The 25,109-nt window shown below is 31.8% G+C and overlaps 3 protein-coding genes across 4 annotated transcripts; 2 read left to right on the top strand and 1 right to left on the bottom strand.

Moving 5' to 3' along the window:
- Positions 1-980: 980 nt before the first annotated feature.
- On the top strand, positions 981-24,020 carry LOC145184519 (glutathione hydrolase 1 proenzyme-like). Of its 2 annotated transcripts, XM_090093697.1 has the most exons (11): positions 981-1,010; positions 18,338-18,388; positions 19,874-20,052; positions 20,158-20,309; positions 20,443-20,601; positions 20,689-20,881; positions 21,425-21,732; positions 21,810-22,131; positions 22,749-22,989; positions 23,235-23,384; positions 23,559-24,020. In XM_090093697.1, the coding sequence occupies exons 3-11, from the start codon at positions 19,904-19,906 to the stop codon at positions 23,751-23,753; spliced, it is 1,869 nt and encodes a 622-aa protein (XP_089949823.1). In that variant the 5' UTR covers positions 981-1,010; positions 18,338-18,388; positions 19,874-19,903; the 3' UTR covers positions 23,754-24,020. The 2 variants fall into 2 exon arrangements, with proteins under 2 accessions (XP_089949823.1, XP_089949824.1); XM_090093698.1 differs by lacking the exons at positions 981-1,010; positions 18,338-18,388 and adding an exon at positions 18,793-19,274.
- LOC149886363 (uncharacterized) lies at positions 4,415-5,051 on the top strand. The gene is made up of 3 exons (XM_090094376.1): positions 4,415-4,555; positions 4,697-4,765; positions 4,954-5,051. The coding sequence occupies exons 1-3, from the start codon at positions 4,450-4,452 to the stop codon at positions 5,049-5,051; spliced, it is 273 nt and encodes a 90-aa protein (XP_089950502.1). The 5' UTR covers positions 4,415-4,449.
- Positions 14,142-17,091, bottom strand: LOC149886362 (uncharacterized). Its single transcript, XM_090094071.1, has one exon. The coding sequence runs from the start codon at positions 16,585-16,587 to the stop codon at positions 14,554-14,556; it is 2,034 nt and encodes a 677-aa protein (XP_089950197.1). The 5' UTR covers positions 16,588-17,091; the 3' UTR covers positions 14,142-14,553.
- Positions 24,021-25,109: the final 1,089 nt, after the last annotated feature.

Below are 25,109 nucleotides of genomic sequence, written 5' to 3'. Positions count from 1 at the left end.
TGAAGGACCGGACTTTCTTAAAGAATTTATAAATGAAATTTGTATTGAGTAAGTTATAAGAAAACAACTTTTTTTTATTATTGGTGTCTCTTCGTAAGCACCCGCACACGCGGTCTCTTCGTAAACTTTTACAATAGTAACAATAGTACTTTAGTGTTCAAGTCTTATTTTATAATTTTAAAATCATATTTTTTCATTCAATAAAAACGTCAATTTATATAAATTGTTTCCTTTGTCTTCACGATCTGACTTTTTATTGTATTCTTATTCCATTGCATTTCTAGATTTGATTTAAAAATTTCAACTACTCTTTCTTCTAGTTAGTTAAGAACTTATTTCTTTTGTTTTGATTTTTCAAAATTAAAATAATCTTTTTTTTACCCCACAATGACGAATTGGCAACTTTTCTGGTGCTTGTAACTTAGCAATAAATCAAGATTTAGTTTGGAGGAACAAAGTTTTATGAAGACTTTTAGATTCGTGAGTTAAGCTTTTCAACTTTATTTACAAGGCAATTTTGGCTCGTTTAAATAATTCTGATTAGTGTCAAATATTCTCAAATGATTTACAAATTCTATTGGCCACTTTGCTCTAGAAAAACGTTTCACTCCTTGAGCAAAGCTGACATTTGGAACTTTTTATTAAAACTGGGGAACTAGAACCTTTTGTCATTTGTTCAATCTCCTAAAGATTTACATGTCACATATGATAATTGATGTTTTAATGATAACTGCATTTGTAACAGTTCAAAATAATGATCTGTCTGCATGTATTAAAACAAGGTCATAAAAAAGGTTTTGATATTTATGCCAAAACGACGTATGTTGCAGAAAGTTACATGCTCTTGATCATATCCGACATATTTGTAGTGATTAGTGATTTAATACATGGATAAACTAAATAAATAGTTATCATACCGATTGAGACTTTATTGAAGAAAAATAAATTGACAACAAAATGTAAACCTTGGCTTTTTTCATGCAGGAAGTTGTTCACGAGACTCGTTTTATGTAAGTGAACCTGTTAATGTATATTTTCATTTTTCGCTTATAGAGGTTGGTAAGATATAAGGTTCTGCGTCTCGGAATCGTTTTCTCGAAATGAACCGGGACAAGCATAATGAGACGAGAAATGTCCCGGAAAAAAAAACGAGACAAAAGAAAAAATTGTCACGGAATAAAGTCATAAATCGGGACAATAATTTTGTCTCGGAATTTAAAAATTGTGTCCCAGATATCATTGTCTCGTCTCGAATAAATAAAAAAAACGAGACGCTGATGCTTAGTGAGGTATTTCGCAGTGTTTTTTAAAAGAGCAGCTCCTATAATCTGCCTCAGAATAATAACACCGTGTAACAAAAGTTTTGTCCTTGAGTTGGAAAAGTTATTTTCTATTTCCTTATGTCTAAAAAAACACGAAAAAATACTTGTATTCATTTCTATTTTGTTTTTGTGTCCAGGATAATAATATTTCGAAATTTACCTATTATCATAGGGAAAAGGTGGCAAATTTAATATGCATTAAGTAGATACAAAACGGCATATGATTTAATAGTAGTATTTATTCTAGGGTTACACAAGTGATGTAGTAAAATGTTAAAAATGAGTAGTTTTTATAGATTTACGCTTATAATATTTACGTGTACATTACTTACGTTTTTATTGCAGATTACTTCCATAAACCAATCCCCAAATATAGTCCCCCATTAATGCTTTCAGTATAAGACCCTTGGTAGCGGAGAGTTCAAAGTTTAATATATCCTGGTGGAGGCGCTCGATCTTATTGTATATTGTATTCCTCTTTGAGTTGGAAAGAGTGAGCAAGGGGGAGAGATGGATACTTATTCCCTTTATGAAGCAGCATTGCTTTGAGGCTTCTGCATGAGCTCTCAATAAAGAGCCGCCACTCATTGGGGTTGAGAGTAATTCTAATTGCCTTAAATAGACCGGCCACATTGTGGCCAAAGCAAAGCTCATCTTGACGAGTGAAATAGCTTGAGAACTTCTGGTGACGCCTTCTCTGGCCTGATATGTGCACGTTTTTATCGAGCAAATTCCACTGCTGAAAATTAAAATTAAAATTATATAATTTCAATGTCTCTACGTTAAAAGCCATTTGACTTCGTGAGACCAAGATCTCTGAACAAGTCATCGATGTTTTCTTGGTTAAATTAGTATGGATTTCTCTGCTCAAAAAAACGTCTCTTAAGTCTGAGTCCTCATCTCCTTCTGAACTACTTTTCCTTTGTAAACACTGCTGCTCTTTCTTAGGAGGACTGGGTACAGGGAGCTCAGAGCAGTGTGACACTGGCGCTATGGATGACAGAAGGTCAGAATATATTATAGCAGGTGCAGTTTTGCCTGCTCAACGTTTGGAAGGGTCTACAATACAGAAGTTGCTTGAGTGATCAGTTGGTTCCCTTCAATTCAGGTAATTGCAAATCTCATAGTTCTGTTTTCTCCTAAACCAACCAGTAAAAAAAAAATAGAATAAAAACATGATTATTAACATAAGCTAAAACATATAGATACATTTCACCCAGTGGTATTGGAAATGTTAAAATATATACAGGGGGTGCAAAAAAAAAAAACCACATTTAATTTCTTAATAAAAAAAAATCAACAAAAAATGTCTTAAACTTATATAATAAAAATAATATAAAACAACTTTGATAGAAATGTATTTGATGTTATTTTATGTGATGTTATTGTATATTACATATAATAAAAAGAAATTAGGATTTATGAAGGATTTTTTAAGTTTTAGCTGTATTAGTACTTAATTGGCCACGCTTTGTTTCTTATGACTTCAGCACATCTAGAAGGCATACTATCTACAAGTCTCTTTAATAAGTCATTTGGCAACGCATTCCAACCGCCAATAAGAATTTGAAACAGTTCATCTTCATTTGTTGCCCTACTATCTTTCAATTTTCTACCCAATATAGACCAAAGGTTTTCTACTGGATTTAAATTAGAAGACTGTGCTGGTCAAGACATAACTGGTATTAATTTAGATTCTAGATATTCTGTTGAAAGATGTAGTTACCATTAGGAAAAAGTTCTTTTATACTTGGTCCAAGTTGATTAACTAAGATTTCGTGATACAAATGCTGGTCCATGCTGGCTTTTCACCCGGTAAAATTTTCCGACTTTGTGTACACTAAAACAACCCCAAGCATTAATCTTTTAGTCATGTTTAATGGTTGCGTTGCATATTTAGAGGTTGAATTTTTCCCCAACTCATTTCCAACGGTGAGATCGATCATTATAAAACAAGATGAAAGGAGACTCATCGCTCCAAATAACTTTAGCCCGTTGTTCACAAGTCCAATCTTTGTGCTCAATGCACCACTTTAATATTTTTTTGCAATTGATTTCACAAAAAAATGGCTTTTTTTATTTTCTTTCCAGAAAAAAATCACCTGATGCTTTTATTCGACGAGATATTGTCCACTTTGAGATAGAAGAAAGGTTCAAATCTAATTTTTTCTCAGAACATGTGATTTTACGAACTTTTTTGACTGCGTTAAGAATGTAGCGGTCTTCCTTTTTTGAAGTTTTAGGCTTTGTCCCTGACCCAATAGACCTTTCAGTTTACCAATGTGTTTATATTTTTTCACCAATCTACTAATAGTGGAGTTTGGCTGTTTAAAACGCTTCCCAATGCTTCTATGAAACTCTCCTTAGTCAGCAGCTTTTATGATTCGTCAAATTTCTATGTCCGTAAGTTGTTATCTAAAATATAGATATGTCCATATTATCCCGTATTTTTAAAGATTTTATTTGTGTAAATATTAGTGTATATATAAAGATACCTCTTCTATTCTGAATATTTCACTACTACATCCAATTTTTTTTTTGCTTTGCTTACACAAACACCTATATATATATATATATATATATATATATATATATATATATATATATATATATATATATATATATATATATATATATATATATATATATATATATATATATATATATATATATGGGCATGGCCGCCAAGAGGGGAGGGTGGACGGGGAAGATTCCCGGGGCCCCGTGTATCTAGAAACAATTTTTTTAAAATTATTTTTAAAAGATTTAAATAGTTTTGACTTTTAAAAGATTTCATTAACTTTCATTTTTAATTTTCAATGACTAGAGCACGCTTCTATTGGTCCTGGGTATATAATTGATCATAATGAGGGACCCTTAAGAAAACCTCCCCAGGGCCCGAAACTTCTCTCGGTGGCTCTGTATATGGGGCTCAGCGGTGGTCTAACCCACATTTTTGAAATTTTCCGGATATTCACTGCAAACTGTACATTGAGTATGTAGTTTGTTGCGGAAAAATTGCCAGACCCCAAAGCCCATCCATACAGTGCTACTACCTATAATCATATTTACTTTAACAAAAAAACAAAATTTGAATTGTGGAAAAGTTGCCTATCCAACAATCAACATGGCGAAAATGAACTGCTCAGATTTGGAAGAGTTTCTAATGAAAAGTGATTGTGATGATTCAGATGCAGATAACAACACTTCTTTAGAGGATGATGTTAGCGAAGGTATGTATATAATTAATGCAGTATCAAGATATACTTTTCATTGAGTTTATCATACAATAATATAGTTTCTAGCCTAAATGTCGTTTAGGCAGGTTTTCCTCTTCTAGTTTTTCAAAACTGACATGCACTTTTTTATTTCAGTTTCAAGTATTGGGGATCAATATGTTGAAGAAAACGCAAGACCTATATCTATACTAACAGGAGTTAATGGTATGTACAATTTGTCTAAAACTAAATAGGCTTATAAAAGGAATTTTTTAGTCCTATTAATATGGCCTAGGACTGATTGTTTACATTGGTGTTAGGCTAGCATTAGGCTAGCTAGGGCCATTTAGTTTGTTTTGTTAGGAATTCTTTTCTTGTTAGAAAATAATTTTTACCTAACACTTTCATTGCAGATTCAAATGTTAACCTTGTTGGAGAAGTAGGAGAGGACGACAGCTTTTCCCAGGAAGTACAAGGAGAAACCCATAGTCATAGATCAATCGTTTTATGAAGCACCCTTGAGCGAACGGAGTCGCATGCCCTTGAAAAACCACGTCATTGGAAACTTCAAAGTTCTTAAATCAACTGCCAAAGAACGGAGAGAGAGGATCAATTTAATTGCTGTAGAGCTTAAAGACCTATGGAGTAAAATGTTGAACTTCCCGCATGTATCTGATCAAGTCATTTGTGCAAAACTAGCAAAAGTTCTAAAAGACTATGAGCGCTGCAGAAAAAAACAAAACTTTGATTCATTAAATGAACTGTTTGACATGACCAAGATCAAAGACGAATGGCTGTGCAAAGAGGATGAAAACCTCTACAAACTGCAAATTGAGAGCAAAGCTCACGTTGGTTACTCGACTGGCAAACCTGCTAGTCTCAATACCATCCACCCATCCAAGCGAAAGAGGGCAATGGAAGCGACTGTGTCCACACTTACCAGCTTAGTGCTACCTGATTGTTCCAAAAGTAGCACGGACTTATCCAAGAATAGTGCAAACAGTCCTTTGGAGGATGACAATGCAGCATCAATGAGCAAAAGGAAGCATAACCCAACAAGCATTGCAAGACGTCTTGTTACATGCTCAAAGCTGTCGTCCCACGGAGCAGCAAAGGTGTGCTGCCAGCTTTCTGGTGAGGGCATTGAAATCCCAACCCCATGTCAATCAGCAATCCACAAGGCTATTTACACGGGAGCTGCTCAGGCCAAGAAACAATTGGTGAGCATGCTTCATCTGGAGAAGTGGAGTATACACTTTGAAAGCAAACACATTGAGGGCTTTGAATATCAGGCCATGGTCCTCAAGAATGAATCTAAAGAAACTAAGTTGACTGCGCTAAAATTGAAAGATGGGAAAGCTCAAACAATCGTAGAAGGACTACAGGATGTGTTAGAGGAGTTCAAACTGTGGGGATCAGTTTTGATAATTGTTACCGACACAACAAACGTGAATACTTGGAAGAAGACAGGCGTTGTTGTTCGGCTGCAGCAAATGTTTGAAGAGAAAGGTTACCCAAAACCCAAGTTCATCAGTTGCCAGCACCATGTGCTAGACCGCGTTCTTCGTGTTGTCATAGACGATGAGCTCCATGGGTCAACTAAATCACCAAGCATTGAATATTTCTTTGTGCAGGATTTGATGAGCAATTACGATAAATTGAAAACAGCTTTCAGCAACGGTAAAACTGAAATTAAGGAAACAGGCGGCTGGAGAGATGACATGAAGTTTCTCTACCATCTCACTCGTGTCTTCCGTCACTTAACTGAGAGGAATGAAATCCCCTTCGTAAATTTCAAACAGATCCCAAACAACAGCAATGCACGCTGGAACTCTCGTGCTATTCTAGCCCTTTTTGCGTTTGTTCTGATGCCAGAAACCCGGATCAGGTTGCGTAAAATCTGTTCATTCATTTCTTACTCGTGGGATGACCATTGGTTCAGCAATCAATTGTTCCTTGTTGAAGATTTTGAAGAACTATCTGAAGCTCTGAATGACTACCCAAAAGCTCTCAATTGCTTGAAAACCCACTGGAAAACAGATGACTCTCCAATCAATATTGTCCGAAGCAACCAGTGCTGCGAGCGTGTCATCAAAGTTGTGCAAGAATTGCACGACTCCTGCCGTAATAAAGACAACCTCCCACTGAGATTCATCCTCTCTAATGACGTTATTGTGAATATTTGACTTCCTTGTGCGTTTGATGATCCTATATAATGTTGTATGCATGTGACTCTACAGCTTGTGTTTAATTTTGTATCTGCTTACAGTGGCTTTAAAAATTTGGCCAAAGAGCTATAAAATAAAACTCTTAAAATCATTTTGTGCGTGAGGTTTTTTTATCAAATTCCCTTAAATGTAATATTTTATTTAATATTAAATGAAAGCTATCAAACAATGATACAGGGAAATGAGGCTGTATAAAAGTCATCACCCTAATGCACATACAAATCCAAACAAGAGGGTATTAGTTTTCGACTTACAAAAAACTCTACCGACACCAGTGCTTAGTACAGGAATAGCCTACTATTAAAGGCAAATGTGGACTTACAATCTTGGAATCCACGATGAAAACTTAAAGACAGGTTTTATGTATGTATGGAGTGAGGAACAAGCACCCAGAGGTACTCAAGAGATAGGCTCGTGTATCCTCGAGCATGTTTTTCGACACATGCCAGAAACTGTGACCCATTTAATATTGTATAGCAATAGTTGCGGTGGACAAAATCGTAATATAATAATGTCTCTTATGTTACAATATATTTTGCACAAATCTCCATTTCTGAAAACCATTGAACAGAAATTTTTTGTAACAGGGTATAGTTTTTCCTCCTGCGACCGAGACTTTGCTATGATTGAAAAAGCCAAAAAAATGAAGGACCAAATTTTTGTTCCAGATTATTGGATAGACCTTATTAAAAATGCAAAGAAGAGAGGCCCCAATATTTATTGTAAGAAAAATGGAGACCCATGAATTTCTCAGTACAAAATCATTGGAGAGTGGGATAACCAATAGAAAAAAATTAACAAATGGCAAAAAAGTTTCATGGCTAAAGATATGCTGGATAAAATTGGAAAAAGGATCACCACGCTCATTTCAAATGAAGCAAACACATTTAGAAAGTGACACATTCATGTTGCTGGACGGAACAAAGCGAAATCGTGGACGGCCATCTACCACTATCAATGTTGAACTTGAGCCCTTGTACCACAATGGTAGAAAACTCACAAGAGAAAAGCTAAGTGATCTTTTTGAGCTAATACAATTCATACCACCTGTCCATCATCCCTATTATCTTGCTCTTAAAGGTGACGAGGAGGCAACTGATTTGGGTTTAACAGATGATTCTGGTGACGAAGACATAAATTAGTGCATGCTACATATATAAAAGAATCATTATCAAGTCATAAACAAAACATCCATTTAGCCTAAACAACTCTATTAACAATATTTTAAAAATTTTGAAGAGGCAAAGTTGCCTAACATTTTTGTTATTGCAGAACACAGTAATATAGTGTCCTAATTTTTTAGTAGATATACCAGTGTATTTTCTTCACCTGTATAATAAATATTATTTTTTTGATAATGATACTTTTTCCTGTTATTTTTAAAAAGATCCTTAAAGTCTTTTACAGTTTACTAAAAATAAAGTAATTGTGGCTTAGAAAACTTTTCCGCTGAGCCCTTATATATATATATATATATATATATATATATATATATATATATATATATATATATATATATATACAGGTGTTTATATATGTGTTCGCAAGCGAAATGAGGTGCCCAGGGTTTGTCCTGATACCAACAGGCATGCCGAAAATGCTTTGTAGGCCTCATGCATTTTCGGACATCTTTCCACAGAGTACTTTTTAGTTTTGATAAACTTGCCACAAACGCAGCAGAATGCGTCTACCGGATGCAGACAAACTCTTGATGCCATTTAAATTAAATAAATGATCTTCAAATATGGTTTGTTATTCTTTTATTCACCAATAACACGAACTGAAGTGTTGGTTTCCGTCATCTGTGCTTTTTATACTTGCATCACTACTTTTGGACAGTTCGAGAATGTTCAAGAAAATTGTGGAAGTTTCAATTTTTTGTGAAAAGTTCTACAGGTTTCTTGAATGTTTTAAAGGTTTCGTGAAAGTTCTAGAATAAAAAAAGTTCTGGAAAGTTCTTGGATTAACTGGACAGTTCTAGCAGTTCAGGAATATTTTAGAATACTCATTATTCAATACGAATCGAGAACTTTTTCGAAAACACACAAATTTCAAAATATCTTTTGTCCCGCTCACAAGAAGCCAAGTTTTTGTTGAACAACAGCTATTTTCAATTTTTTTTTTTTTTTATTTGGCAAAAATGGGTTAGAAAAACACACTTTCAATCCCAGGAAAAAACAGAAATAAGAATTTTTCATATAGTATAATAAATGTTGTTGTCAATTCCGGTGGTAGTCATTGACATGTATACCGGTGGTAGTCATTGGCATTGATCATTTTTCTGTACTTACTTTGGTTCGTAGTAAATATCTAAATTTCGCTGACTTCAAATCAACAATAGCATTTGAACGCGAGAACACACCATTTTCAATAAGATTAGAAACTGCTCATTATCAACATTGAGAATTTTCTTCTCTTCACAAAATTTCAAACATTTTCGCCATGATACTTTTAACAGTTTTGAAAATACCCACATAAAAGTGGCTATAAAAATTCTGCGAGAGTGTGCTGCCAAGCACAGCAACTCTATCTCATTTGACAACATCAACTCAATCATTTTATGTGAAGGAATTGTGTGTATTGAAACTGTACTGTACAAATTTATATACAGGAGTTGGACAAAATAATGGAAACACCTTCAAAAACAAATTTGTTCAAATAAGAGGTAAGTTTGTAATTACAAATTGAATCCGGCGAAGTATTGACTCGTACAAACTTTGAAAATATTCTGATGGAATTTTTGTCCATTCTTCTATCAAAGCTCAAGTTCTTTTAACAATTTTATTCTAAAACGGTCGATTACATTCTTTACCGTTTCATATAAAAAAGGGTTCATTTTTTCTTAAATATTGTTTTCAAATAACTTTTTATTAACTTTTTGTTTTTTTGTCATCACAATGTCTGGATCTCTTTCTAATTTCATCTAAAACATTCATTTTAGATGAAACTAGAAAGAGCTCTTTTAGAGATTTCGGTGTTGGGTATCGACTCCTTAAATTATTTTCTCAAGTACACCACAAAACGGTCAATAAAATATTTAGATTGTGGTGGCCAGATAAGATGAGTTACTTCCTCAAAATTTTCATCATTCCATTCTGAGATTAATTTAATGGTGTGAACATTTTCTTCCTAGAATATTGGATTGCCTCGCGAGATTCCAGTTCAAAGATCATCAGATGGATTTGATCTGATAAAATAGTCAAACAGTCAGAACTACTGATTCTGCCATGAAGAGAAATCATTGGGCTCGCTGATTTCCATGATATTTCTCCTAAGATCATTACTGATTCTCCTCCGTATTTTATATTAGAAAGAAGTCAGTTGGGTTCATTTGCTTCTTTAGGCTGCCTTCAGGCGTAAACTTGACCAGTGGTTGGAAATAATGCAAATAACGATTCATCTTAGAATATCTTATTCTTCCACTGCTCCGTAAACCAGTTCTGGTAATTTTTACACCACTCTAAAAGTTTTCTAACGTTTGTTGTTGAGAGCAAGGGTTTCCGGATAGCAGCCCTTCCTCAAAATTCGGCATTATGAATCTTCCAACGGACAGTTTTTGTAGAAACTGAAATTTTAAGATGCTCATTAAGTTCGGGAGTAACTTTAACGACTGTTGTTCAATGGTTCTTAGTGAAGATTCGAAGAGTGCAACAGTCCCAATCAGAAAGCTTTTTTTCTTTCCGGAATAAAGCTTTGATTACGATGCTTTACCGTGCTTTTCAAACTCTATCATTATTTAGAAATAAAGACGAAGGCACATTAGAAACAAATGATAAAGATAAAAATATTATCGGCTTTGTAGACATTGATTTACGGATTATGACGTCTATATTATTAATATAATGGTCATTGACGGCTCATTGACGGCTTTATAGACACTTGAAAATCAGGTTGCTACTATTAGTGGTGTTTCCATTATTTTTTCCAACTCCTGAAAATGAAAATGGTAAATACTAACCTGCTGCTGAACAGCAGATCTCAAAAACGCTTTAAATTTTTACAGGTGAATTATTTTGTAATGCCTTTTCAACTTTCCAATATCGGTTTGAGATCCGGTTCCGTATAAATTGGAAATGTTTTGAGGTGAATATTTTTATATTAATGTAAAACGATCATACGATTTAACGATAAATGTAAAACGATCATACGGTTTAACGATAAATGTTAAATAATTAATATTAACAGCAAAATTTTTCAAAAAATCATTCGTAAAAGCAGCATGGCGGGCATATGCTTGATTAGCTGTCATTCATTTGACAATGTTAAACTAGCCATTTGATGCTATCTATTGCTTTTAGTATGCTTAGGAAATAAACTTTTACAATCATAATTTTTCTCAGAGTAGTCAAGCTACTATAAAACTATTTTATAGGTAAATTAGAAGTAAATTATTGTAAGTTTTAAGCCACCGTACACATCGTGTTAATATATAGATTTTACTATAACGTAAGCAAATAACAAGCTGTTTATGGTCAAAGTTTTTAGTTTAGTACATGTTAAAATGCTGTTAACACACTGCTAATAGTATTTTAACAAGAAAACGTCTTATGCTTTTTGTTCTAATATTAAGTATTGGTGTCATACAATATAATTATAGAGTACTAAAGACTGGTAAAGAAGTTGGTTATTATTCGTTGTTATTCGTTAAAAACTGAAAAGCCAAACGCTTTATTTTCAGAATTGTTTCAATTGTCGAAATTCAAACTTTAAGAAGGGGAGGAGGGCGGCGTTGGAGGTTGATTTTCACAATCTATACCATCTCTAGCTAGAAAAGTTGCCAGTTTTTTGCATGGCAGACTATTTTAAACATTAAAAATGGTCTAAATGAGTTTAAGCTCCTCCCTTATTTGATTCGATCGCATAAAATATGGATATCTTAACACATCTATGTATATTTTAATGGATGCATGATTCTCTGTTAATCTTGCCTAAATAAAAAATAAAATATTTTTACCTATCTTTCATTATTGTTGTATTTTACAAAAATAAGAAACTGTAGTTCATTTAAGTATGCGTTTTTTACTGTATTAATGGCTTCTAATTCAGCTAGACTCAGTTATTGACATGGAATATTTGGTCATCCAAGTGCACTTCCTCTAAATCAGCTTTCTACTCAATGAAGTAATGAAGTGTTTCTTGTGGAATTGCAAGACACTTCATCTGAATAACAGACTTATTCAAAATATAATGGAACTTGTTAGAGCGGGTGTAGTTACCATCCGGGCAAATGTTAGCATTCCTACGATAGCTCACCATAGTGTTATTAACAAAACGGAGAAGCTGGTTGCACGAGCTCAAGAAATGGAAAAATATCCTTCCGCTAGAACTAAGTCGGATTTTGGGGTGGGCTAAAGTTCATAAAAAAAATTTGATGGTAGGAAATGTTGATTTGAAAATGTTAGCTGCTCTCGAAAGACGAATTCAAAGAAAAGAAAAGCACGAGAACCTAAAGCAAGAAATTACAGAAGGTAAGCGATTGGTGTCAGGAGATTCAATTGAAGAAAACCATTCGCAAGAGAAAAGCAGAAGAAAACTGAAGGAAAAGAAGATTACATGGAATGTGATGTCTTAACTCAAGAAACAGTTCAGTCCTTGAGGAGTATCAATATTCTTCTCTTTGTGAAATGATGGAACGAATCGGAATAAGTAATCGAGATACTTGTAAGGCAATTAATGCTTGTTTAGAAGATATGGGTCTCAATGAACAAGAAAATCTACTGATGTTATCGATATTGCGAAGACAGCATGTTCTTCAAAGAACAGCAGCTGCTACTAATCACTCTATTGTCAATCAAGAACTATTATGCATTGGTTTTGATAGCCGAATTGATGAATCCAGGTTGAATCCATGAAGGAAAAGATAGCCAGAAGCACAAAGGAGGATAACAATGCTACAGTCTTGTTCCAAGATGGAAGTTATGTGGATTATGTGGCATCATAAGAGAGGCAAATGGTGTTAACTGAAAACTTGAATTGTTTGCATACTCTAACTCAATGAGATTCATTTTCAAGTTATCTTTGACAGTATAGATAGTGGAACGTGCGGGCCAAAATCATTTGAAGGTCCAATTGGTTTTCGTTTAAATTTTGAAACTCCAATAGTCCGCTCCAAATCTGTAATTGGTGAAACAGATACCATCTCTGACAAATACAAGAGTGAATTAATTTGTTTAGGCTTCGAAAACTCTGACCCTTGTGAGCTTAATTACCTTTCAGCTACTCAATTATCTTTTAACTCGATGAACCTTCTCCCGGAAATTTTCAGTCAAGGACTTTAGCCAACCTTTGTGAATTCTTAATATAAATAATGAGTCAATACAGAAACTCCATCTACCATTTTGATATCCATTGCCTCCAACAAAAAGGTTATGCTCCGTTTTGGTTTCGGATAAAAAAACTTGTGTAATTATTCATATTTGGAAGACGGCACCAAGAATCTTTTCTACATCGTCAAACGAATTGATTTATTTTGTGACATAAATACGCCAGGTTGCCCTGCCGTCTTTACAAAAGAAACAGCTGCATCTGTCACCCAGAAAATATTCTTGTATTGGCACTGTAAAATGAAAACATTCACATGATACAATATGTTTTGTAGAAATTATAGGTGACTAGACGTTCAAGACAGGAGGTTGAAATTTGCCAATTTTTAAAGTTAAATTTTTTCACCAATTATCAAGCTGAGAAAAAACTTTGACCCGATCAATTGGAACACATCATTCATCATGAGCACGTCATGGAAAGGTTGTATCAGTAGAACTCTCAAAAAAAAAAAGTACGCAGATAAAAAATATTTTATGAGACAAAATCTGGTAACTTTTGTAATCCATTGACCCGCCCTGCTCTTTAATAATTCTTTTATTTTAAGACTGACCGATTTGTCGTACATTAAATATAATATAATATAATATAATATATATATATATATATATATATATATATATATATATATTTTAAAAACACATGTGCGCATGTGCGTATATCCTGATTCAGAATCAACATGGCAAAACTTTGTTAAGTATGTATGTATGTATGTATGTATGTATGTATGTATGTATGTATGTATGTATGTATGTATGTATGTATGTATGTATGTATGTATGTATATATATATATATATATATATATATATATATATATATATATATATATATATATATATATATATATATATATATATATATATATATCATGGCCATCTATAATAACAGGCCTTGACATCGCGCAAAAGGCCGCAAAAACTGAAGGCCGATTAAAAATTTTGTTACTTAAATCGATACACGTTTTATGAAGAGCAAATTAATGTTAGAGTGGTTGTTTTCTCATATAAGTTTCTAACAAAAATAAAATTATTAGAGAAAAAATAACAGCAGTTCAAAAATCGATATATTTTACGGTATTTCACGTTGCCAGAATAATAACAATGTTATAATTAACACGATTTGAAGACTAAAAACATAAACAAAAATAAAACCCGTTGGTAATTATTTTCTTTAAATACAATTCTGTAATTAACAAAAAGTATGGATAACTAAAAATTAAAATATAACGATGAAGATGATCAACAAAAAATCTTTTTTTATGTGTGTGTGTGTGTGTGCGTGTGTGTGTGTGTGTGTGTGTGTGTGTGTGTGTGTGTGTGTGTGTGTGTGTGTGTGTGTGTGTGTGTGTGTGTGTGTGTGTACATAAATAAGCTTTAAAAAAAAAAAAAAAAAAAAGTGTAACAAAAAAATTTAAAAAATTTAAAACTAAAAATTCACAAAAGTTATGATAACTTCAGTATTTTCATCCTTGACTCTCTGTTACTACTAGGAGTGGTGATAAGTGCTTTTTTGTTATTTTATGTCCATACTTAGCTGCTATAAACTGAAACTGAGTAATACAAAATGTCCTGCATAAAGGCCCAGTGGCACCTTGAAAAAAAAGAAAGCAAAATAATGACCATTGGACAAGAGTATCAGTAGGGATTTGAAGTCCACCCCTGTTTAGACTATTCAGATAATTTCCATATTTGTGATAATAATTAGTTGTATCATCATAAATTTTTATTTCACTTTTTTGCACATAGCCAGCCATGTAAACTATAGCTATTAATGTTGACTGATTAACTGAGCTTTCAAGATCATGCATATTATCCAGCAATTCTTTTTCATCAGTAGAAGTATCTCTGCAACATATGTCACAAGAATGACCATCAATGCCATCTACAACAATATCTAGTTTTAAAGACAATTTGGTATGTTGAATATGTATTTTTTCAATTACAGATTTAGCATTTACAAAATAGGTACCTTCTGATCCCTGTCGAAGCTTAGAAAAAGCTTTTTCTATTGGATCTGTTGAAAACCAGCCTAACAAAACATATTTGGCTCCATTACTTAACAACGTTTTCACTAAATCAATTAAGCCATAGCATGTATGTGCAATTGCTATACTGGTACCTTGTGAAAGCTGTTTGACTCGTTTACCAGAAGGCTTCATAAAATTTGACAGTTCAGCAGTTTCGTGTAGTATTTGTAACTGTGGATCATCAACTGAGTGGATTTCACCACACAATTCATTTCTAAAGCGAATGCTAGCACCAGGTACTTTGACATTGACAACACTCCAAAAAGAAATAACTTTTTCTATAAATATGGCAGTACCTTCAAAAGCTTTATTTTCAATGTCTGGGTGTGTTCTAAAACCAGCAACTGTTTCTTCACAAAAAACACACAAACACAACTTTACAGACTGTCTCTCTATTGGTTTTGGATAAACTGATTTAGCTGTAAGTCTAGAAAGTTTAAAAAGACTATTGCACTCAGCTTTATATAACATTTCTAAATCACTCCACTTAGCCAAGAAAAGTGCTCCATTATGCAAAAATTGAAGCTGACCAGTCTTTTCTGTTAACCAATTGTTTCGTATAGATTTTAAAAGATGCACATAATCGAATAATAAAAATGTACCTGATGTTGATAACCATGTTTTACTTTCAACTGTTTTAAATGTTTTAAAAAATCGCTGATTTATTCGGTTACCATCAGTTATTATTGCTAATGCCCTACCATTATCGATATTATTTATTATATCAACAATTGGTTGACATTGTGCAAATTGAAATTCAGCTGAAAGAGTTGCAACAGGTTGAGCTCTACATATAAACTCTGGACCTCCAAAAAGACACTTTATCATAAATGATAAAATTGTTGTAGCCAACTTTTCAGGGTGATTTACTGCATGACCAAACAAAGTACCTCTTTGATAAAGAAGTGAAGCTTTAACATACACTTCATCAATTAAAAGAATGCAAGTTCTTTTCATTGGATCTGTATTCATAAGAATACTGTTTATGAAGTTTAAGTCATCCATTGAGCTAATTTTTGAGGTCAGCCGTGTTAGAGTTCGAATAGTTGGCAACTTGTCATACAAACGGTCATACAAACTTCGTCGCATTGCAAAATATTCATATGCCCTACATATAATATCTGGGGTATATAAAATTTCACCTACATTAACCTTTCTCATGGCATTAAGGTGCTCAAATACAATATTAGACTGGTGAGAACTTTCTTTAGACTTTAAAAATCTAATTGCTTCAAATAAAGCAGATTTTGTTTTTATTAATGTTAACCTGTTTGTAGTTAAAGATGAAATATTACAAGTGGTGCCATTGTGATAAGCAACAAATGAAAAATCATCAAAAATTTCCATAAGAAATAAAGGAACACCAAATTTTTGACTGTATGTGTAAACTTTTTTCATTGAGCTGAAAAACAGTACAATCATTGCTATTAATGAACATAGATTGAATATCATCGAATACAAGTGTATCATCTTTTAGAAAGACATTTAACTCATCTGGTAAAACATTTCGAAATCCGCTTGCTGCCATGGTTTTTCGTGCTTTGTTTGGTGGTGTTGGTAAACAACTTGATGGTATTTTTTTAAAGATAGATGGTGAGTTTAACGGTCGTTGTTTTCCATATTTAGTTACAAAAGGTGCATCATCTGGCCAATGCAGTCGACATACTGCTGTGTAGTCAGTGACAATAAAATTTGCTCTTGGGATTGCATCACTCCATCTTTTGCTTTCCTCTGGATCCTTTGGAAACTTATAAATCGAGATTTTCGTTTCAGTTGAGTGATAGTTCGACTTGCAGAGCGGTACACAACATTTTAAAGGCATTTTTTAAACTGGTAATATAACTTATTAATTCGACAATATTAATACAACCTTATAAACTGTGAGTTGTAACAGGATACAGTTAGCTGTTACGTCCTAAAGTTGCTTTATATAATTTATTAACCAATAGAATTTCATAAGTTACTAAAAAAAGGCGCAATGCAGGCTTCGTTTAAAGTAAAAAATCAAAATGTAAAAGGAGTATTATAAATCGGCCTTCAGTCAAACAACTTTTTGGCGTGATGTCAAGGCCTGTTATTATAGAAGGCCATGATATATATATATATATATATATATATATATATATATATATATATATATATATATATATATATATATATATATATATACTACAAAATTAACTTACCTGTCATCTTTATTATTTTTTTTTTTTTGATTTTCCAAATATATTTCAATGAGGTTTTTCTTTTTAAAAAAAAATTAGAGTCAAATCCAATTTAAAAAAACTCTCCTTCAGGTGGTAAACTCCCATTAAATCCATATTTTATGCTAAATTTAATAAAGCTAGCTGTTTATTTTATAAGTAGAAAGCTATTAAAACTCTAACTTTTTAAAATAAAAATAGCACTTTTTGAAGCTGAGTTAGTAAGTGTTGAAAATCATTCTTTAACTAAATCGAGAATATCTTGAGTAAGATTTGAAATTAACTCGCCATATTTTGTCATATGAAGCAAACCTCTTACCCAGCCCTCAAAAATAAATTATTAAACATGCTGTAAAAACTTAAGGTTCACAAAAACTGAAAAAAAAAACTGTTTAAAATCGAATAAGTAAATATATAATAAATTGTTTATCCGTTGCTTAGGAAAAGGAAATTGTTTTAACAACAATTATTGCAATTTTTTTTACTTTTAAAGTATGTAATGAATCATTTATATTATCTAGATTTCTAATTTCGCATAAATTCTGAAAAGAACTAAGAAGCAAATTTATTTTAGTTTGTAACCCGGTAGCTGGTGTGGCAATGTAAAAAATGATGCTGGTGAAATTGTAGCTCAACATTTAAAATCAAGTTGTTGTTATAAACGTTCATGAAAAAATTTACTTATTAACTGTAATTCGTGAACTGTTTTACAAACTTTATATTTAAAAGCATTATTATGCAATTAAAAGTTTAAGAATCAGTTATATAATACCCAGATATTACAAAACGGAGTTGTCAATTATATGAATGTGTTTGAGTTTTATAACTAACTTAAAAGTACTTTGTGAGAACTTCTAAGCTATTATTATAATATTATATATATATATATATATATATATATATATATATATATATATATATATATATATATATATATATATATATATATATATATATATATATATATATATATATATATATATATATATATATATATATATTCTTTTCAATTATGGAAAGAAGCCAAGAATTACGATGATGTGTTCTATATTGGTGTAACTAATAAGGTATATTCTTTCTGTTGATTTAAAATGCAGGTTTTAAAATGCAGGTTTTAAAATTTAAGTAAAGGAAATTCTTATTGAGCATAATTAAATTTTCTTAATTTAATTAAATTTTCATAAAATGAAAAAAGAATTAAGAAAGGAATCAATTTAATTAAATTTCCATAAAAAGAAAAAAAGAATTAAGTAAGGAAGTAATTTTTTTTTTATGACTGACGTAAATGTAATATAAAACATTAGAAAACTACAAATAAATAAATAAATGAAAACATTTGCATATTTTTCCATAAACTTTTAAGTAAAACAAGAATGTTAGATTGTTGACAAAATACAATCTTTCTTTTATGCAACTCGTTTCCAGTGTACAGCTGACCGTATGAATAAAGACTACTAAATACTTTTCTATAATTTTCTTTAAAAGTTGTGAAGAATGCGTATCTTTAATTAAAGCCTTGTGTTCTAAATCATGCATGTTCAGTTCAGCACCTCATTTGCAAGTATTTGATTTATGGAGTGTTTATGGAGTGGATCCTGTCCCACCTTACAAAACTCTTAAAGCTTGCTCAAATTCCTAAACAATCTTAATGACAATACAGGATGAAAGGATCAGCCAACCACATTTTTTAAAAATGAAAAACTTGTCCATGTTGTCCGCGATGAACAACAAAATAAAGAATATTCATAATCAAATTGACAAAAATATCTGTTGGTTATCTTTTTTTTATTATTCCGCATTTTCTCACTGGCAAAAGATTTGTTACAGTGTTACCATTGGTAATGTATAAACATATGAAAATTTGTTTCGGATTAATACAATTACCAGCAAGAATATCAATTAAAATCATTGTGGGAAACCAAATAGTCTTATTATAATATTGAAATAGAAAATGTATGGAGGTCGGAAATTTTATTTCTTTGTTGTTTAGGCTCCGCTCCTTCTCCATTTTTTTTTTTTTTTTTTATTTATATAAACATACAATTATTTTTTTCTGCGTATCATAAAAAAACTAAAATTTGTATTACCTTGCTTTTAATTCTCTTTGCACTTAATGCGTCAGCAATGCGCAAATGTTTATCATCTAGCCTTTTGCGGCTTCACTTTCGTGCGCATTCAGCTAACTTAATGAACACAAAAAACGTGTTCTTCTGTATGATTTTTTAACAAATTTTTAAAAAATAACTTTGTTCGAAACAGTTATCAAAAATGGAGTAAATATATTAAAAGCCATTTAAGAAAAGTAATCTGAAGCGAAAATCTAGTTTACTTCTGGCAGCTTTACAAATGCAGATATATTTTTAATATGGATAACATTTGCCATAAAAACTGAAAAAAAAAAAATGTTGATTGCGTAAATAAACGCGAAACTTTTTATTTATTCCTTTTTTTTTTTTTTTTTTTTGTTTATGTTTCGTTTTATTAGGTTTTATATATAAATTTTCAAATCGAAAATATGAAAAGATTTTTATACAGAATTATTAATATCTTAGAATTATTATTGACTACGAACTGCGTTCACCATGCCAGACTCAAGACTTTTGCACCCGATTATCATTTGTGGTGTCTGTCTGATTTTGTGCTCGATGGCATTATTTTACAAGCACAATTTAATTCATAACGGTATACATTTGCAAAAGAGGCAGACAGTAAAAAGGATTCTTATGGGGGGGTAGGTGTTAGTTTACCTTTGTGACGTCACTAAAAATAGTGTTACACTCTCTAAAAATTTTTTAAAAAAGTCGAAATAATGTTCTTGAGTTTTTCAAAAATTTAGAATGGTTTCTCAAAATGTGCACGTCAAGGATGAGATCTTTCAAAAAGCAGCTGTTGCTACAGATAACACCGAGTGTAGCATCGTAGGAAAGAGGATTCTCATAAAAGGTGGCTCAGCTGTAGATGCAGCTATCGCAGCATTGCTTTGTTTAGGTTGGTAATGTAGAGAAAATTGCTTAGATTACTATTTTACAAAAAAGTTCAAGCAAAAAAATGTTTCAAATTTGTTTCGCTAGAAATTTCTTGATGTAGATATTTTTCATGAAATTCCTGGGTTTTTTTCCAGGAGTTATTAACAGCCATAGCACAGGCATAGGAGGTGGCGGTTTTATGATGGTTTATATAAGAGAGCTGAAAAAAGCAATAGTTATTGACTTTAGAGAAACCGCACCAAGTAAAGCTCACGAAGACCTTTTTGGCGGTGACGCCAGCAAAGGCATTAGAGGTATAGTTATTTAGCGTTTACATTTTGATCGCATAAAAATCATAATTTTAAAACAGAAACCTTTGTAACTCAAGAGATATCTTTCAGGTGGGTTAGCAGTTGCTGTACCAGGTGAGCTTCGTGGAATGCAACTCGCTCATGAAAAATTTGGCAAACTGCCTTGGAAGGATCTCTTTGAACCAGCAATTAAACTTGCCAGAGAGGGTTTTCATGTAACAGATTCGCTGCAAATTGCGATTAATAAATGGAAAAAAGATGTGTTAGACGAACCTTGTTTAAGGTTTAGATTTTAAAAATTAGTTTTTTGAGAAATGTTTCTACACTTTTACCTTTCTAGTATTTTTTTTTTTTTTTTTTAAGGTTATGCCATGATATAGGAAACGTTTTAAATTTTTTATAATTAAAGTTTGTAAAAGTTTACATTATAATTAGATTTTTATAAATTATAAAATGTTTCATAGTAACTTTTTTATTCGAAATTTTTTTTTTTTTTTTGCTTTTTATTCGAATGTTTTTTTTTAGAAAAAATATATTTTGTATATATGTTTTGTATATATGTTTTGTACTCATGTTGTCTTAAATTCAGCCCAGTTCATCAAAAATGTTAGTCAGAAGCATAATTTATAAGTAGATTAAATGTTTAAATCGAAACTTTTTCATCTGTGTAAATCTTTAATTTTCTTTGAACATGTCCTAAAATATTTTTGCTCTTTCTAATCTTAAGACTTATGCAACTCTTTCTCTGAGGCATTCACTGCTCAGTCTTGACCAAGCAATGCAAACATATTTGTAAATAAAACGTATGTGATGTTTTGTTATTCAGGAAGCTGTTTGTCCGTCATGGAAAAATTGTTTCAAAAGGTGATTTGATAAAAAACAAACCTCTCGCCACTACTTTGGAAAAAATTGCAACGCACGGAAATGCCGACGTGTTCTACAAAGGGAAATTGGCAAAACAAATTGTTAAAGACGTCAAGAATAAAGGAGGCATAATTTCTGAGAAAGATTTGCGAGGATACACAGCCATTATTCGAAGACCTTTAAAAAGCAACCTTGGGAATTACACATTACTTACTGCACCCCCTCCAGCTAGTGGACCAATATTAGCGTACATACTTAACATACTAAAAGGTATTTAGGAATTTTCGCACGTGACAAAAAATAAAAAAATGCAAAGACCTGTTCACATGCGGTTTTAACATTTACAGGTTACAACATGACGGAAGATTTTGCCAAACAACATCCTGATGTTGTTTACCATAGGATGATAGAGGCGTTCAACTTTGCTTACGCAAGAAGAACTGAATTAGCTGATCCAGATGTAGAAAAAAATACGATGAAGATTGTTCATAATTTAGTAGATGAAGATTTAGCCGAAAAAACAAGAAGCAAAATAAACGACGAACATACAAACAACATTTCATACTATGGTGGAAAATACTTTCAAAAAGTAACAACGGGAACTACTCATTTGGTTGTAATTGGACCAAACGGAGACGCTGTGACTGTAATGAGTACAGTTAACGGGTAGTAAGTATTATTGCATTTTAATTTCTAATTTAAATAGTTAAGCAAAATTTGAACAAGAAGAACAGGAAGACCAAGAAATGTTTCTGTTTTTTGAGTTATTCTAATATTAAGACCCGTTACTTGCTGTGAGAATCCGTTACTTGCTTTGAATTTCTTTTTAGTGAAGATATTAACAAATCTTTTTTTTCTTTGTACTATCTTCGTTATTATTGTCTTTTGTCTTTTTAAAGTAATTCGTGTTTTGTCGTCATCTTATTGTCGCCATCTTAAAAAATCAGATCATAAAAGCCTAAAGGACGTTTTTAATGTTAAAAGTATGTTACCATGAGGTGTGTAGGAAGCAGCTGAAAATGTACAAAACTTTTTACATTTTGCTTTGGACCTTTTTTCTTTTTTTTAGATCGGTGAGTTTACGCGTAACATTACAAATTAACATTACAAATTAAACATTACAAATTAACATTACAAATTAAACATATAATTAAACAGCGTTGAGTCGTAAAAAAAAAATAATAATAAAAAAAGAGAATATTTTAAGAATTTATACTTTTTATTACTAGTTATTTATGTTGTAGTAGTTTTACCATAACCTAATGTTAATACATATTTGTTTACAGTCTTGGAGCTAAATTTCGTTCATGTAAACTCGGATTTATTTACAACAACGAAATGGACGACTTTAGTACTCCAGGAATTCCAAATGAATTCGGTCTGCCTCCTTCAGAAGAAAACTTCATTAAACCTGACAAACGCCCAATGTCAAGTTCAGTACCCGTTATTTTATTAGACAATCATATGAATGCAAGATTAGTTACGGGAGGGTCAGGAGGATCAATTATTACTACAGCTGTAGCTCAAGTAATGACGAAGTTTCTTTATTACTATTATCTTTATTATTGTTATCTAAAATTTTATCTATTATTATTCTTTATTATTATTATCTGAAATATATACTTATGTCCTTCAGTTTAAAACTTGCAACAAAAAAAAAACAAAAAAAAATCTTTAAATTTTTTTTAAAGAAGTAATTAATTACAGATACAACGTTTTAATTTCTTTTTCAATTTTATTTAGTTTTAAATTTTTTTGTTTACAATTTTTAGGTTATGATGAACCATCTTTGGTTTGGAATGAGCATGAGAGACGCAGTTCAGCAGCCGCGAGTGCACTCGCAGCTTGTTCCAAACGTTGTTTACGTGGAACCAAGAATGCCTGTGATGGTCGTGGAGGAGCTAAAAAAAAAAGGACATAACGTTAGTGTTTTTTTTTTATTTTATAAAAATACTTTAGATCTTATCTATTTAAGAAAAATATAAAAAATATAAACAAAGTTCTATGATACAGTTAAACTATTATATAAGTCTATTTATTTATTCAAACACGTTTTATTATATACATTTCATCAATTCAAATATATTTGTTTTTAGGTAAGTGTAACCGATGAAAGCCACGCAGTAGTTCAAGCCATAGCTCGAGTTGACAGTCAATGGAAATCTATATGTAAGAAAGGCAATATTGAAAATACAATCTTAGGAAAATTATGTTTGCAGGACAAGAAAGATCAAGAAGCTTTATTCGCTGAATCCGACTTCCGTAAAGGTGGAACTCCCGCTGGTTACTGAGAATATTGACAATAAAAACAAAAAATAGACGCAAATTTATGAATTTAATTTATTAACGTGTATAGTACAAACCAAATGCAATCAAAGACAAAAGAATTGCAACAGAAGTTGCAAAAACAAAAATTATTGTGGCACAAATAAAGTAACATATAATGCAATGAAAACAGTTGCATGAATATTAATCAAAACAAAAACAATAATAAATTAGCTGTTAAAGGAAAGTTTAGAAATAAAAACGCAAATGTTAAACGAATACTTGTCCGAAAACTTGCGTCACTTGTTTCTCCTCTTACGTCACTTGTCATGTGCTATTAGTTAAATAACATAACAAGTGGTAATTACTAAAATACAAATTTAAAAGACGACAAAATCCAAAAGATTTGTAAAGCAGTATCTTATCGGTATTTTACTGTTAAAAAATAAAAAACCAGCTGTGTTTTAAATTTTGTTTGCGACGACTATAATTATTTTGACGACTATAAATACTTTGATGACTATAATTATTTTGATGCAGACCTCTTTGTCATTGAACCATCTATTTGTTTTTAAAGACCTTTTTTTTTTTGTTTTTGTTTTTTTTTTTTTTTTTTTTTGTTACTTTAAATTCACATTATAGTCAAGTGTAATTAGGGTTTAAATTTAACAACAAATCAAAAGCTGTGCGAAAATGTTGTTTTGATGAGGTAAAAAATGAGCGCGATAAAAGTGAATCTCTGGATTGCAGATAAAATGCAGTTTAGTTTCTGAATAAATAAGATACAGTTGAACCTTTCAATAGCTGACATGCTGTACAACATAAAAACTGAAGACTCCACGGGAAGAAACGGCAGGGTAACATTTTTTCATTTTGAGATAAATCGTTATTAAACTTTTAAACCTTTATAAGTTTCGAAGTTTTGGGAAAATTTAGAAAAACTTTAAATATGCATCAAATCGTTTATTTGATTTGAATTCAAATACAAAATATGCTATTATGGTTAGTAAAGCTAGAAAGTGTAAAAAGTCGAAACTTTCAAAATGTGACCCTGCCGTTTCTTCCCGTGGAGTCTTCAACTACTAACAACGCATTTGTTGAGACCCAAATGCATTTTATCAGATAAGCTTCTATATTGGGGAAACATGGGCGGAATAGAAAACCTAATTTTTTAAGTCGTTAATGGTGCAAAGTCTCAAAAAGCTGTTTGATGCTAAATTTAGAAAATTAACTTTTGAGAGCCATTTTTTGTAAGAATGAAGCAACTTAAACTAGGAGATAGTAAAGCGAAGGTCTGATTAAAAGTTTTGTTGGACCGTGGTCTCATTGTTTTGTGTCGAGTGTAAAATTAGCTTTACAAACTTTTAACTTGAGAGTTGGGT

Source organism: Hydra viridissima, unplaced genomic scaffold (assembly GCF_058129835.1).
Source record: "Hydra viridissima isolate aposymbiotic clone 2 unplaced genomic scaffold, HvirCarnegie_v1 scaffold_7, whole genome shotgun sequence".
In the NCBI taxonomy this organism is placed as follows: Eukaryota; Metazoa; Cnidaria; class Hydrozoa; order Anthoathecata; family Hydridae; genus Hydra; species Hydra viridissima.
This window is presented reverse-complemented; position numbering and strand designations above follow the sequence as displayed.